At 40.3% G+C, this 17,085-nt stretch overlaps 1 protein-coding gene across 6 annotated transcripts in view; it reads left to right on the forward strand.

Moving 5' to 3' along the window:
• Positions 1–7,280: 7,280 nt before the first annotated feature.
• The window catches only part of ARFGAP3 (ADP ribosylation factor GTPase activating protein 3), a 38,850-nt gene continuing 29,045 nt past the window's right edge, over positions 7,281–17,085 (forward strand). For all 6 annotated transcript variants that reach the window (XM_042467644.1, XM_042467646.1, XM_042467645.1 and 3 more), the window contains exons 1-3: positions 7,281–7,450; positions 14,971–15,089; positions 16,759–16,831. In XM_042467644.1, the coding sequence (XP_042323578.1) occupies positions 7,382–7,450; positions 14,971–15,089; positions 16,759–16,831 (261 nt within the window). In that variant the 5' untranslated portion in view covers positions 7,281–7,381. The remainder of the gene's footprint in view (positions 7,451–14,970; positions 15,090–16,758; positions 16,832–17,085) is intronic.

Below are 17,085 nucleotides of genomic sequence, written 5' to 3' on the forward strand. Positions count from 1 at the left end.
TTGAACTGTTTTACTGGTGAGGTTGTTGTGTTTCTTTAAAATTGTAAACATGGTATTTGTGACTGGACTGTTAGAAAAACTATCAGTTTGCAGATGCCAGATGGACAATGATTAGGGATGGGAAAGAATTAATTTGCTTCGCATTTTAATATGAAATAATTAAATAATACTCGCACATGAACAGGCTATTCTTCAGTTTGTTGATGTCTCGGAAGTTTTGTGAGACATTTCTCCCACTCATTTTTGTACACATTTCTAATGGATTCTGCCTAATATCATGCATGATAAGGAATACGTATTACTTCGGTGTGGAGACACTTTACTAAAACTTTCACAAATGGATATGGACAGAACACACTTGTGTATCAGAAGTTCAAAAATTGTAGAAAACAAAACAGATTTGTCCATTTGTAATAAAAACAGGAGCAATTGTGTGTCCAAGCTATGTACACCACAAATGATCTTGGTTAAAATGCAACAGAGCCCCCACTTTCTAATTTCTGTAAAAGTTGTGTATTATGCCCACACATAATACCTTGGGCTAGGTTCATTTATTTTTTATTATTTGGTTTAATTTATATCCAACCTTCTTCCCAGCATGGGATTCGAGGTGGCATACAACCTTTAAAAAAAGCAATGTAACTAAAAAACTTACTACAAAAGTTAACGCTTAACCAATATTCTATTTTAAAAACCCAAGTTAAAAGCAGATTAAAAACACATTTAAAACATAATATGAAATTGCAGCATTCTCTATTAAAAGCTCAATCTGCCACAACATATTAAAAATCAGATGCTTCCCTAAATAAATATTTGTACCTCCTGGTAGAAAAACAGACCTTATGGATAAGGGAATTCCAGAGCTTGGGCACAACCCTTAAGAAGGCTCTCTCCCATGTCCCCACTGTTTTGTGAGCTGCTTTGGGTCCCTTTTCAGGATAAAAGACAGAAGAATGAAATAAATGTGTGCCTCTGTCAGTGAGACTGAGAGAAAGCCCCATCCTGCAGATCTTAGAGCACAGGCAGGCTCATATAGAGAGAACATTTTTTCAGATAGTCTGGACCCAAGCCACATAGGGCTTAAAACTAATTAAAGTCACTTTGAATTCTTCCAGAAACAGATTGAATTTTTGGAGCACAGGCAGGTTCATATAATCCCAGCAAACATAGACTGAATCTGTATTCCTTGATAGGCCCTCAGAATACAAAATGGGCTGAATTTAGACTCTCATACCATGCAATATATGGTGTATTTTTGTTCAGACCTGAGGGGAGAAAGTGAATTTGATGAGCTAGACAGGGAATGACTATATGGAACATACCCTGAAATGCTGCCTACCTGTTTCATTGGACAAATAAAGACAATAGAATTTTCAACTTGATTTACACATCAACTCAAATGCTAGTGTAGATAGTCTTGTTCCTGGGCAGATCTGGATCAGGTGGATTCAGCTGAAACAAAACCAGACTACTATATTTTTATACATGAATTAATCTTTTATCTTATTAAAAACAAATGCAAATACCGTATTTTCCGGCGTATAAGACGACTGGGCGTATAAGACAACCCCCAACTTTTCCAGTTAAAATATAGAGTTTGAGATATACTCGCTTTATAAGACTACCCCTCTTCCAACGCACACCAAATAAAAATTAAAAAAACATCAGATTTGATTTTAATATGGTAATTTTAATTCAAATGACATGCACGTACTTAGCAGGAAACCTTGTTGTATACAAAGCCTGCTTGGATTGGTCAGCTCTCCTTGCCTGCCCAGCTCTCCCTGTCTCCAAGACTATCAAAGCAGTAGCTGCTTTCATACGATCGTCACATACGGTGGGGATGCGGCCACAGCCGTTTTTGAGCTCCCCCCACCATATGCAGTGACCGCAGATTCTCCAGTCCGGTTCAGAAGTTTCAGCACCTGCCCTGTAAGACGACCCCCGACTTTTGAGAAGATTTTCCTGGGTTAAAAAGTAGTCTTATATGCCAGAAAATACAGTACAGTACTTTAAACAATTGCCACGGTGCTTTGGAAATGGCTGCTGGTAAGTTGGTGATCTGAAGTACTAGTCAATATGTATTTTAAATAATGAATTTTCAGAGCTCTCCACAGCCTAGAAAATGTACATTTATACCCAACATGGTGAGGGTATGTACAAAACATTTTCATTATTAAAATCTTGCACCTGTCTTTACCTTGTAGACTCGGTTTATATAACTACAGCTGTAAGTCTGTTTGAGGTTTTCTTTGTAATTCTTACTAATACTCAGAAACAACCGGAGATTGGTCAAGTTGCTAGTTGCATTGTATCTCATTGTCTCATGCATTTGCTGTTCCACAAGCCATGTCAACCTAGTACAGTGAACCCTTGGTTTCTGCTGGGGTTTGGTTCCTGGTACCCCCGTGGAAACCACAATCCATGGATGCTCAAATCACACTGAATACAGCGGTCTTGTGAAATGGTATTGCTTCTATAAAATGGCAAAAATCAAGGTTTGCTTTTTGGAATTTACATATTTTTAAATATTATCAAGGTCTGGATGGTTGAATCTGTAGATACTAAGAGCCTACTGTATTGGAAAGACAGTGCACTTCAGTATAAGCAGGCTTAGCTTCAGTACAAAGGTAAAACTGAATTCAATATTGGCATTTCATTACATTTTGAAGATTTTTTTTTGGGGGGGGGGGGCTCTTGAAGGGTCAAAAAAGCTGCAGTGGATCCCACCGCAGTCTAAGTCCAGTTGCTCATCCCAATTAAAGCAGATTTACTGAATCAAAAGGATTTACATGACTGTGAACTCTTTCAGTGGATACTCTCTAGATGGGATCAGCAGATGAAGTTACTATGGCCTGTTACAGACTGCCAAAATGAAGCTGCTTTGGGTCTCTTTGGAGGTATGCTGTTTAAATGATGCATGCATCCGAAGAATCCAGAAGCTGCACCAAAGCTGCCCTCCAGTGCTTAGGAATGGAGTGTGGCTTTGGCATAACCTCCGGACTCTTAGGACCCATGCATCATTTAAATAGCATTACCTCCAAAGAGACCCGAAGCAGCTTTATTTTGGCAGTCTGTAACAGGCCTATATATACTCATGTATAAGTCTAGAAATGTAGGTCAAAAAATTGACCCAAAAAAACCTGAGTCAACTTATCCATGGGTCAATGTAAGAACTGTATCTTAACTCTTATTTAAAAGAGGGAACCATCTCTTGGTGAAAAGCAAGAGTATAATCTGTCCTGGAAGTACCAACCCCCTCTACTCTCTCATCCATCCAGCCTTAAGAGTGAACCAAAGACTTATGTCTGCTGGAATTTTGTATGTTCTTAGACATCCTTTTGCTTTGCTTCATCCCTTAGATCCTTTGTTACATACCCCTAAGTTTTACCCTTGACTTATCCATGAGTCATAGCAAAATCCATCATTTTGGTCCCAAAACCTGTCCTCGACGTATACATGACATTGACTTACAGTCAAGTATATGCGGTGGGTGTATAGGTTTAGAAAGGAAACAGTTCTAAACATTTCTTGTATAAAAAAATTATTCAGCCATGGTCAGCTCATCTGTTGGTGTCAGAAAAAAAAATAATATTTTAAAATGTCAAGTTGTGTCCATCTTATAGCAACCCCAAGCTGAACCTATCACAAGGTTTTCTTTGGAGAAATTGTTCACAAAGGGTTTGCCTTTGCCTCTCTCTAAGGATGAGAGAGTATGTCTTGCCCAAGGCCAGCCAGTGGGTTTCCATGGATGAAAAGGAATTCGAAGCCTTGTCTCCAGTGTCGTAGTCCAATGATCAAACCCCTATACCATGACAGTTGTTCCTAAAATTGCAAGTACTGTGCTGTTCAGAATTTCAGACAGAGCTGGGAAACAATTATTTTATAATAACTTGTAAAATCTGAAACTTCCTGTAACTGTAAGAGTAGAAAATTCTAATACAAAGAGTTACCATGGAGAATAAACTTTCCTCCCAAGTGCCACTTTAGTTTCTTGAAGTTAATGTCTAAACAAGCAATGAGGCTAATCCTAATGGAAGGCTCTATGTTGACACAGACTTTGCCTCAAAAGTGACAGAAGGACTTTCAGGCAAGAAAGCACTGCTCTGAAAAACAACAGCAGCAAATGTCAAAAAGCACAGGATCTAAACATGTATAGTATGTTATCTGTTTGTATGAACTGTTTCTCTACATATTTTCATGTCTTCAGTTCTGAGAACAAATCAAGTGGCTTATTAGTACTAGTAATTATTTTTCATAGAAATGCCATACTATTTAATGCAACCTTTATATATTCAGGGATGTAGTTATCATTAGAAGGTGGGATCCCTTGCATTTATAGCCAGTCTTCTCATTAGGATGTACAGTGGGCCCTCCACATTCACTGGGATTAGGAGCACAAGACCACTGTAAAAGTGGAAAAATTGCTAATAAAAACAACAACTGAATGATTTTACTTGAGAGAACACCTCTCTAGGAACCCCTAGGTCTTCCAATACAGCTGTGTGGTCAACTTCTGCCAGACATTGACCATAGAAGCACACTGAAGGACCTACAAATACCAAGAAAAGTGTTTTCTCTAGTAACCTCTAAGTCCTTTAGTGCTATGTTATGATCAACATCAACAAGAAATTGATCATAGAGTCATGCTGGAGGACCCGCAAATACCTAGAGAAATGTTTTCTCTAGTAACTTCTAAGTCCTCCAGTGCAACTCTGTGGTCAACATCTGCAAGAAATTGATCACAGAATCAGCTGGAGGACCTAGAAATGCCTAGAGAAGTGTTTTCCCTAGGAACGTCTAGGTTCTCCAGCACATCTCTATGGCCAATTTCCAGCACATTTGCGCTGGAGGACCTATAGAGAACATAATTGATCAAATCCGCAAACAAATAATCAAATCCCCAAAGGTCAAAGCTGAAATGTGGAGGGTGGCCTGTACTCCATGTTCCCACAACTCTATTCATGGAGCTGAACCACGTAAAGAGAGGCAGGTCATGCACACTGCCTGCAGAAGAGGACTGATCTGGTTATCCCTCCTCTCCATAAACCACTATTAATATATTCATAAAATACAACAAAGGTAGGTTATTAGTATTCACATGTTTGACCTACACTCTTTTTACTGTTTTAAGGGGGGGGGATTGAAATCTGCAATTCAATTGTTTTTTGTGGGTTTTTCAGGCTATGAGGCCATGTTCTAAAGAGTTTATTCCTGACGTTTCGCCAGCATCTGTGGCTGGCATCTTCAGAGAAACATCAGGAATAAACTCTTCTAGAACATGGCCACAGAGCACAAAACACTCACAAAAAGCTTATGGATGTTGGCCGTGAAGGCCTTCAACTTCACGTTGCAATTCAGTTCTTTTAAAAAAATAATCCTTAGGGAGCTCCTTTAATTTCTATCCCTGCACTGAGAATCCTACGCATCAAGTACTTCTGTCCCACCAAAACCTACATAAGCCTTCATTAAAATTGTCATTGCACTGCATTGTTTTACAGGAACTCTATTTCCTGATGGTTTTACAGCAAGTTATTGCTCCGCCATAAGGCCCCAACTACAGCAAGTACAGTTTTACAACAAGTAGTTGAAACCCTAGCACACATTTTGTGGGGTTTTTTTATAACCAGTGTCGTAACCATCTGATTGTCTGCTTGTTGAGATGCAAGCCGGTCTGTTCTGAATTGTTTTGCATCAAAATGCTGTTGGCTGCAAAATGTTTGCCACTGGCAGTTAAAATTGGAGAGAGTGAGCTACAGTAATGGATCTATATCCAAATGCCATAATTTTATAATGGCGATAATCCCCAGTGCTGCAATCCAATCTGACAATTTAATTTTACTCTTTAACTTTGTGCATTTTAATGTAACCTTTCTAATTTTATATTGGTTTTATATTATATGTAATATTTCCATTTACATATGTGTTTCAAGTTATTGTATGCTTTGATACAATCTTAAATAAAGATTGTCTTGCCTTATCTTGTTACATAAACCTGGATGACAGCCTGATTAGTACTTAATGAATCCCCTAGCATGGCCATTGAAGTGGGACCAAACTGGATTATTTCTGCCTTGTGGATGCCCCTTCAGGCAGGTTCTGTTCTGACTCTGAGGCTGGCACTTCTGAGGGCGGAGCAGTCCAGGCAAAGACAGACGTGGCAGAGAGAAGGAAGGCCTCCCTCCTCCTCTTCAGTGCTGTGGAATTCTGGGAAGTGTAGTTTTTGGGAGACTTAGGTTTCCCTATCGGAGAGCACGGGTGCCAAAACAAACTCCAATTACCAGAAGCCCATAACATTTGAGCAGTTGAAGGAGTGTCAACCTGGATTGTTCTTGCAACTCCAGGCTTGCTTCAGAGAGGCTTTTTTCCCTTCTCACTCTGAGGCTGAGAGAGTGTGGCTTTCCAGAGTCCAACGCTTAGACCCCGCTGAAATGGAGTCCAAAGAAGGAGCTGTGTTAGCATGTAAAGAGGTCTTGAGATCCAAGACACACTGCAGAAAACAATCCAGTTTGAGACCTTGGTTCAGTGCTAGGGAATCCTGGGAATTGTAGTTCAGTGAGCTCTATCGCAGAGGAGGCTACATGTCTCACAAAACTACACTTCCCAGAATCCCAGGGGCAGTTAAAGCAGCCTCAAACTGGAATACTTTTGCAAAGTGTCTTGGACCTAACTGGATGAAAGAAGCTGGCAAGCATGAGCTTTCCTAGAGCCCAAAACACACTGCAGAAATAATCGCCTTTGAGGATGTTTTAACCTGCCCTGGAATTCTGGGAAGTGTAGTTTTTGTGAGCTATTTATCCACCTGTGTGTGAGCATAATAAACTACAACTCCCAGGATTCATTAGCACTGAACCAGTTAAAGCAACGTAAGCTTTCCTCTAGGCTGCATCCGCAGTGCAGAAATAATCCAGTTTCACTCCAATTTGGCTCAATGCTAGGGAATTCTGGGAAGTGTAGTTTTGGGGAGACATTCAGCCTTCTCTGTCAGATAGAGCTCTGGAGCCACGATACAATAGTTTTGTGAGGCATTTAGCCTTCTCTATTGGAGAGATTTGGTGCTACAATAGTTTTGTGAGACATTTATTTAGCCTTCTCTCTTGGAGAGCTTTGGAGCCACAATAAACTACAATTCCCAGGGTTCCCTAGCGCTCCTTTCCTGAGAGGGAAGCGCCTAACAGGGCCTTTGCGCATGCGCGGCGTTACACTAGGCCTAGCCCTGAGGAAAGTACCTATTAACGGAGCCTGTGCGCATGCGCGGCGTTACACTATGCTTCCCTGCCAACGACAGGAGGCCCCGCCCCCTCGCTGGCCTCCTTGACTCTGCCTCGCCTGGCGGCAGAGCTTCAGTCCCTGAGAAGAGCTTGAGTCAGACGGAGGCGGTATGTGCGAGCCCAGCAAGCAGGACCTGGCCGCCGTCTTCAAGCGGCTCCGCACCGTCCCCACCAACAAGGTAAGGACTGAGGAGCAGGAAGAGCCTTCCCCCGTCGGGCTCCGCTAGTGACACGTCGCACGGCGGAGAAGGGGCGGAGTCCCCTTCCCTCGGGTTGTTGTTGTGTGTGCTTCCAAGTACTTTCCGACTCCTGAACGCCCAAAGGGGCTTCTTGGCAAGCTTCCTCCGAGGGGGGGGGGGGGCTTGTGTCTTTGGCCTTGGCTTCCTTGAGGCCGAGAGAGTGTGACTGGCCCAAGGCTGGACAGTGGCTCTGAAGCCTGGCCTCCAGGGTCCAGCGCTCTCCAGCCGCGACGCCACGTTGGCGCTCCTTGGGCTCAGAGGGAGGGAGATGGAGCAGGAGGAGAACTAAGTGTGTGTGTGTGTACATACATCCACAAACATACATAGATCCACACACACACATACAGTACGTATCTATATCTATACACACACACACATCCACAAACACACATATGTACACACACATGTACAGTACGTATCTACACACACACATATATATATATACACACATATGTGTACACACACAGATATATACATCCACACAAACATATATACACACACATCCATACACACACATCCATACAGCCACAAACACACACACACACATATGTACACACACATACATATACTGTATACATCCACACGAACATATACACACACACATTCATACGTCCACAAACACACACACACACACACATATATATACACACAAACATACAATACATATCTACACACACACACACACACACACACATATATATATATACACACACACATATATATATATATACACACACACATATGTACAGACACATACATATATACATCCACACACACATATATTTATATACACACACATACATACATCCACAAACATACATACATACACACGTACATATATATATATATATATATACAACACACACACACACACACACATACATACAGCCAGTTTGAGTCCTTGCCTCAGTGCTAGAGAATATCTATCTATCTATCTATCTATCTATCTATCTATGAATATACTGTATATATGTGTGTATATGTACATATGCATACACACACACACACATATATATATATCCTTAGTTTTTAAGGTAGATTTTTATTTTGAGCCAAGTGTATCCTTCTGTGTGACCTGCAGCCCATTTGGTCCCCCGCTTGGTCCCACATAACTCTACCTAAGAAGAAATAGAGTGGGTTTTGTGTACCTAAATGACAGCAAAGACATTAAAAACGAAGAACGCACACACACACACACGCATATATTGCCTTACTTTTTAATGCCCTTTTTTGGGCAGGTTGTAATTTCCATGCATTGCATCATATTTGATCACCTGCATTCTGCCAAATAAAACTGTTTACTTTTGAGACACCACAGCTAGACCCTCTTGGTTTTGATGCGACGGTCCTCTTGGCCAATACACAACTGAACACTAAAGTTAGGGTCGCCCAAGCCATCATTTTCGCCACCGCCATCTACAGATGTGATGAAAGCAAGTGGATAAGAAGAAAACCAACTCATTTGAGATGTGGTGCACAGCCTGCCATCTGTTACAGCTCTTCATGTACCAGCCGTCTCTGTCCCTGAACACTTTCCCTTAACCTGTCTTTCTCTAGTTACTTTTTGCTGTATGCTGTGTGACACCTTCCTATTTCACCATAGCGTCTTATTTAATATTACATTAATATTACAGTCTTATATTGAGATGAGAGTCCATGAGTGTGGACTATGCATGATTGTATAATAAGACATAAGTAAAGTAGGTTGAGTCTCTCTTACCTGGAATTCCTTCATCTGAAATATTAAACAACCCAGTTTCTTTCCCATGGGTGGGTGAGATAGTGACACCTTTGCTTTCGGATGGGTCAGTGCAAGCAAACTTTGTTTCATGCACAAAATTATTTACATTTATTGCATTAAATTAACTTCATCTATACATGTATAAGGTGTATATGAAACATACCACGGGTCCTTGGTATCCGCTGGGGTTTGGTCTGAGGATCCCGTGTGTGTAACAAAATCTGTGAATGTCCAAGTCCCATTAAATACAGTGACATGGTAAAATGGTATCTCTCATAAAATAGCAAAATCAAGGTTGGCTTTTTTGGGTTAAAAACATTTTCAAGTCATGGATGGTTGAATTAGTCAACGCAGAATCTGTGGATACAGAATTAGTAGGAGCAAGTACATCTCTATACTGCTTATCGATGCGGGTTGTGTTTAGGCTTGGGTCACATCTCCAAGAGATCTCATTATGTACATATATGCAGATACAGATATTCCAAAATCAAATAAATGAATGGATAGATATTCAAAAGGCTTCTGGTCCCAAGCACTTTGGATAAGGGAGACTCAACCTGCATAAGCCTTAAGAGCCATTATTTTGTTCCTCCTCAGCTGTAGACCAGTTGTATCATTGGGAACCTGGTGGATCATCATTCAAATCCTGCAGATTTTAGTGGGTCTACTGTAGTTGAGACTAAGATATAGATTTAGGCCATGATGACCAGATGCTTGAAGAAGGGGCTAACATCTTAAGAACTTTAATGTGTGTGTTCACAGACAAAATGGGCTATTCTCTTGCTATAATTGCAGTTTAAAACCTTGGTGTGAGAAAGTCCAAAGAAAGGGATTTCTTATGCCTGAGATTTTTAGAAATGTTTTTGAGTTTCATGTATATGTAGACTTCCATGAGAGAGCCATTGTGGCATGAACATTGGACCAGGACCGTGGAGGCCAGGGTTTGAATCCCTGCTTGGCCATGGAAACTCACTGAGTGACTCTTGACAAGTCACACTCTCTTAGCCTCAGAGGAAGTCGGTGACAAACTCCTCTGAGCAATTCTTGCCAAGAAAGGTTTGCCTTAGGGCCTCAGACTTTGGTCCTCCAGACTTTTGGGACTTCAGCTCCCAGAATCCCTGACTATAGACCAAGCTGGCTGGGGCTCCTGGGAGCTGAAGTCCAAAACATCTGGAGGGCCAAAGTTTGAGAAGCACTGCCTTAGGGTCACCATAAATCAGAAACAACTTGAAGGCGCACAACAACGACAAGAAGACTTCCTTGTCTGCCTTCACCAACTGAGACACTCCTACCTTTCTTCATTGTTATGAGTGTAATGGTGTCCTTTATTTCTTTCTGTGCAGGGACCACATAGTGGAAACATTGAACACAGTGGAAAACCTGATCCTAACTCATTCCTCTCAGACATAAGGAATATTAGATTTTCAAGAAGCTTGTTTTTAAGTGACTTTGAAGTAAATGTGTTAAGAACTGTGGGCTTGGAAAGAAGGCAGAAATCCATTATAAATTATGACATAGCTGGTTTCAATACACATTTGCTGGCTATTTGTTTTTAGGGCAGGAAATGTATACTCAGATCACTCCCACCACAGTTTAGGACATGTGTCCGTCTTCTTAAGTTGGCAGTCCTGTGCACATTTACTTGTGTAAGTGTGAACCCCACTGATCTTTCTCAAGTCTCAGTTACATCCACATGTTAGGTCCAATACTTGATGCAACATTATGTCAATTAAGAGTGTATAGTAAGCCAAACAATCTGTATTCAGAGAAGATTATAGGCCAGCAGTCAGTTTGTTAGATAGCCTTAGACGTGTCTCTTGGCATCACTTTCCCATGCGTTATAGGGTTAGTAGTGACCTGCTTTACCTTGGTCAACTTGCTAGCCGAAACTGATTTATGGGTATTAGGTTTCCATGGCTGAGTGGTGATTTGAATCCTGGTCTCCACGGTCCTAATCCAGTACCCAAACCACTACATTATGCTGGTTTTGACAGTCAATCTTTGTGTTGGCTTCAGTTTAAAATGCTGGGATATGACTGAGAGTTCCTGCATGGCAGGGGGTTGGACTGGGTGGCCCTTGTGGTCTCTTCCAACTCTATGATTCTGTCTTTGGGTCATTTAACTGCTTACAGTTGCAAATGTAATATCAAATAATGCTAAACTCAGTGGAAATGTTTGTGTTGGGGTAAGGGCAGTATAAAATAGCTCTCACATAAAAGTCAGTGACCATCCTAAGCATTGGTCAATGTTTGTAAACTAGATTGAATTGTAGGGAAGACAAAATAATAGTTTGCATGCCCCAAGATCCCAAGAAATGAACTATATAACAACATCAGATGTGTAGAATGCTTTGTACTCTATTGTCCAACAAAGTGTATTGTATGTTGGGTAAAGAGTGGTGATCTAGTGAGTGCTTCAAGTTGTGAATTGAGTTATAAATGGTCTTTTGAAAATAAAAGTTGCTTAGCAGAAGTTTGGTTATTGTGGCAAAATGTGCTTTATTTCATTTTCCCCTGCTTTGCTGGTATGTGTGGTCAAAGTTTCATTCCCTTTATCAGTGCTGGTAATGCACCTTTGAAGCATAACGTGGAATGTGAGCTTCGAGTTCAGCCTACAAACTGATGAGCTGGCTTTAGGAATCCAGATGCAGATGTTTTGATTTTGTTTTTCTTGATGGATTGTGACCTTTCAAAATGGGTGGAGCACTGTAATGTGGTTGTTTCAAAGAGACTGGCTGTTAGTTTTGCTGTGTATATTGCAGTGCCAGTGGTTGGGGTTTTTTACAGTTTTGTTTGCTTCTGCACATTATGACATATAGTCCTATTTCTGTACTTTTCTGTTATAGTACTAAACAGCCAATTATATCCTCCACTATTTAAAATGGCATAGTGATTTTAAGCATGATTTTGAGCTGTGTCAGTTGATCAAATGACAAATTGTTGCAGTCATGATGAATAAGGTTCTTGAGTTGATAAAGTTATCTCCAGGATGATGAAATTAAAAATATTGGAAGGAATTGGCTAATTGAGGATAATTACTTAATGGCGTGTAATGCTTGTGGGGAGTTGGTTTATAAGGTTCAGATGTTAGCCTAAATACCTGAAAGGCACCAGATCCTGTCCAATCTTGGAAGCTAAACAGGGTCAACCCTAGTTACTACTTGGATAGGAGACCACCAATGAATACAGTATTAGGTACTGTAGATTATATGTTACGGAGAAACGGAGATGAGCACCACCCCCTAGAGTCAGTTACGACTAGACATTCATGTCAAGGAACTACCTTTACCTTTAGGCTGTATGTTAGAGGAAGGAACTGGCAAAACCACTTCTGAATATTCCTCACCTAAGAAAATCCTATGAAATTCATGGGGTTGCCATACGCTGACAGGCAATTTGAAGGCATATATATACACACAGAAGGTCTAATGTGAGTAGGCTGGGTTTGTTCATATAGAGATGAAAGAAAGAGACAAGTATATTTGCTATTCAGATGACCTGTATAGCTGTAAAATGTATAAAAACAATTTCTGTTAAAAGCAGTTTGCTCTGTGTTCAATAACTCTGGATAAATTTATGTAGAATGGCAGCCTCAGCAATTTTAGCCTTGTTTGCACAGTTTTCTAGTGTACAGCCTAATGAAATAGGAAGCATGTAAGGGCTGAATGAGGCAAACGAAAGCCTTCTGTCTGTAGTAAAATTAAAAAATTGCAGCATGGTGTTTAACTTTCTGCTTTCTATCTAAAACTAGCTTATTTGAGTAATTTAGAGCCACTTATTCTTTGGGCACTAACTACACTCTGGATAGGATGCTGTGGTCAGGAATGTAAGGACTATCAGTTTATTAACAGTGTGTGTGTGTGTGTGTGTGTGTGTGATAGGGAGAGTTTAGACTCGGTTGTTTCTTGGCAAACTTCAGCCCTATGGTTATTGTGGATTATTGTGTTATTTCTCTTGAGCTTTGTTAAATGCGCAGTCATCCAAATTTAGTCTAGTGGTGTGAATTTGCTGAGGTTTCAAAACATCTACATTTCAAATAGTGTTAGGATTGAGTTTGATAGTGTTCCTTAATTTTTACTCCACTTTTACAAACAGTAATCTTGCCTGATCATTAGGACTGTGTAGGGTATTGTATTTCCCATGCTAATGGTCGATTCCAACATTTCATCTGCTGCTCTTCATGTTGCTAGCAGATAGCTTGTTTATTGGTATGGGAGTTCATGCACAGAAGGAAGCCATAGAGGCTAAGATCTTGTGTGCTCCATCAGTCTAGTTATGTCAGTGATGAAGGCAGCGTTGGCAACAAAAAGGAAGTGCCAAGAAGACAACGCCGGGAAATATCTGCAATGTTGGCAGAAGAGAGAGGCAGTCAGGAGAAGCAGGCTTGTAGCTCTTTGCAGCCTGTTTTGCAAATGCCTGGTTTCCTGACTTCATGGAATTGAAAGGCTGGCTTGAATAATCACCTATACCTTGGCTGAGGTGCTTGTCCAAGCCACCTGCTCTCATGATGTCTCAGCTGTATGTTTTCCTCTTGAAGCCAGAAATCTGAGAAATGGGGTGCATGGAGTGAGCAGGTCCTTTCACTACTTCATCTGTTCTCCCTACTCCACCCTGTGCAAGCTTGAAGAAAATGCCATTGCTCATATAATAGGCAATTAAGTCAGCAGACTCCTGACCAGAGTTGTGGAGGGAATAGTACTGGGTTTATATGTAATAGAATAAATCCAGTTGCTAGTCCTGGGGCATAAACAGATGGGCAGAATAGCACCAGCCAAGCCCATGCTATCCTGCCCCGGGATCTGCTCTGGGTCAGTCCCCCCACCGGCATGGTAGTGGACTGGTGTTCATACATCTTCCCACTGCCATACTGTGGTTCCACTGCCACCATGTGCCCCTTACTTGTCACCACCGCCACAGTCTCTGCCACTGCCCATAAGGGTAGAAACAGGGGCCCTTGCTACTCCTGTATTTTATGACATTACAGCCTGAGACAGAGGCTGTCAGAGAGGATGTGACATTAGCAACAAGTAAGGGGCATGTTGGTCCATCCATTCTACTGGCGTTTGTGGCAGAGCTTCAACTCCTTTGACCAGGGTAAGGGTGTTTTGGGCTGGGATTGGATCAGATCCATTGGATCTCTGTCCAGTCTATGTGATCCCGGCCTGGGGTTTATTTTCCAGATAGGATGATGCCAGGCTGGGAGGAACACGGGCCCTTTCGACTGTCTGGATGGGACCCTGGCTAGAGTAACCACCTTGAGTCTGCGAGTTTTGTAAGTGATTTGCCATTTAAAAATGGATTCAGTAGACTTACTCTATCTGGTTCTAGCAATGGGATTAGACCATGAATTTGAATATTTAATAAAAGTGAACAAAACAAATATTCAATTTATTAATGTAAATATGTCGAATTTTAAACTTCATGATTTGTGTCCAGACTTAGCTCAACTAACAGTCTCTTTGAAATAAATGGAGCACATTAATAAATTAATCAAACTCCCATTTATTTTAGAAGAACTCTCAGGTAACTTAATCTGCACACAGCCCCATAAGAACGAAGTCACAGTGTTGTTAAACCTTTTCTTGTTTCCCCCATTGCACCAAAATAGCTCTGACGTTAAGCAGCAGTTTGTGTCGTAAGAGCAATTTCCTGGTTATGATTTTAATCAGCTGAGAACTTGCATGCTGCATAAGTGCTTAACTGTTGTGGTTGTTTTCTAGACATGTTTCGACTGTGGAGCAAAAAATCCAAGCTGGGCGAGCATAACATATGGTGTTTTTCTGTGTATTGACTGCTCAGGGACTCATCGGTCACTTGGAGTTCATTTGACTTTTGTTCGGTAAGTAGTTTCGAATGTTTTTCTTTGCAGATGCTTCTTTGTGCTAATGTATTTGTTTTGAGTTTTCCCCCATGTTTAGATAAAGGCCATTGTTCGTAAATAACTTGTATCTGTCTTTTTTGCCTGTTAACTTTAAGAGTATTACTATGTTCTCATAGTAAAAAAAATGAGAATTGCTTTATAACACTGGTGTCGTGTTTTAGAATGGAAAGGAGAGTGTTGGTTCAGAACCTCTGGATTCAAACTGAGAACTTTAGATTCCATTTAAACCTATTTTTGGTGGTTCTGACCTTTTGCTTTACCTGTTCCAGTTTTTTAAAAAAATCACTTCTTTGGTCATTGGCTTCTGTGGAAGCAGCATTCTGAATGTTTGGACCTATTTTTGGTAGCCATTGAATTTCTCTAAGCTAGCTACAGAGATGGAGGATTTAAATTAGTGTTCAAATCAACTTTGGATGTAAATAAAGGTGAGGTTCATTCCCATAACATCTGTTGTCTTATTTTTTGATTTCTTTGAAAATTAATAATGAGCGAGCATATATTCAATATTATGGTAGCTTTCCCCATGTGGTTCTTGTTGACATTCCAGGACTATTCACAGTTACAAGCAGATAGTTTTGCTTGGTAAATGAATGTTCCACATCATCTGTAATGTTCTGTTTTGACTTTGATTTTAAAGATTAGAAATATCTCCGATAACTTATTTTATTCTTGCCATACATGTGATACAAGACGGCACCATTTATTACACCAGAAGTAGATTGCCTTGTCTGCCTATGCCTGATGGAAAGATCACTTTCACTAGAACATTATCACAAATGAATTACTGTATATACGCTTGTATAAGTCTAGAAATTTAGGTCAAAAAATTGATGGAAAAAACCCCCTGAGACAATTTATCCATGGGTCAACGTAGGTACTGTATCCTAACTCTTATTTAAAAGAAGGAACCAACCACTGGTAAAAAGCAAGAGTATAATCTGTCCTGGAAGCACTAACCCCTTCTACTCTCTCATCATCCAGCCTTAGGAGTAAGTACAAAGAGCTATGTCTCATGGAATTTTGTAAGTTCATTGACATTGTTGCCTTGCTTCATCCTTTAGGTCCTTTGCTATATGCCCCTAAGTTTCACACTTGACTTATCCATAGGTCATAGCAAAATCCATAATTTTGGCCGCAAAATATGCCTTTGACTTATACATGAGGTTGACTTATAGTTGAGTATATATGGTAATATCTTGGCCACTTTCTCTAGGGCAGAGTTCGAAAGATAAAAAGAAATAAAATAAAATAAAATCTTTCTGATTATAATACTAGCGAAGCAGTTGTGTATCCATTTATGTATGTTTTCTTTTGAGCACGGCAACTGGGATGTCAGAAAGGGGTTGCTGGATTAGCATTCAACTTCACATGCCGAATTATTTGTATATTTGGTCATCTTTTCTATAAATTTATGCATGCTAGAAATTTGATAATGTTGTATTTTCAGATGTTAACCAGTTTAATGTCTTTTAACTATGTTTTCACTTTTTATCTCTTTTTCTCTTCATTGTGATTTTTGCACAATTGCAATAGGTAATAAATGAAAAATAGCTTTTTGATGATTTACTGTGTTTATAATTGTTCTGGAAACCATGGGTAGAAAATGTTTTGTGTTTTGTTTTTGTAGGTCTACAGAATTAGATTCTAACTGGTCATGGTATCAACTGAGGTGTATGCAAGTTGGAGGAAATGCTAATGCTGTAAGTTTATTATTAAAACTTCATTTCCCACCTGTAGTTTCAAGAAATCTGTTTCATGCTTAACTCGTTCATTATCTAGTAACAAGGCTGCCTACAGTATGCTGTGAATATTAAGTGAGTGCAAAGGAAAGAGCAAAGAGGAAACCAATTTTTAGGGGTACATCTTCAGTGTGATACCTATCTGCTTTTTACCTGTGGCTGCTCACAGGGCAACAAACACTCTTCTTACAGAACTAGGCTTTTGCCCTCTTGTT

Source organism: Sceloporus undulatus, chromosome 5 (assembly GCF_019175285.1).
Source record: "Sceloporus undulatus isolate JIND9_A2432 ecotype Alabama chromosome 5, SceUnd_v1.1, whole genome shotgun sequence".
Lineage (NCBI taxonomy): Eukaryota > Metazoa > Chordata > Lepidosauria > Squamata > Phrynosomatidae > Sceloporus > Sceloporus undulatus.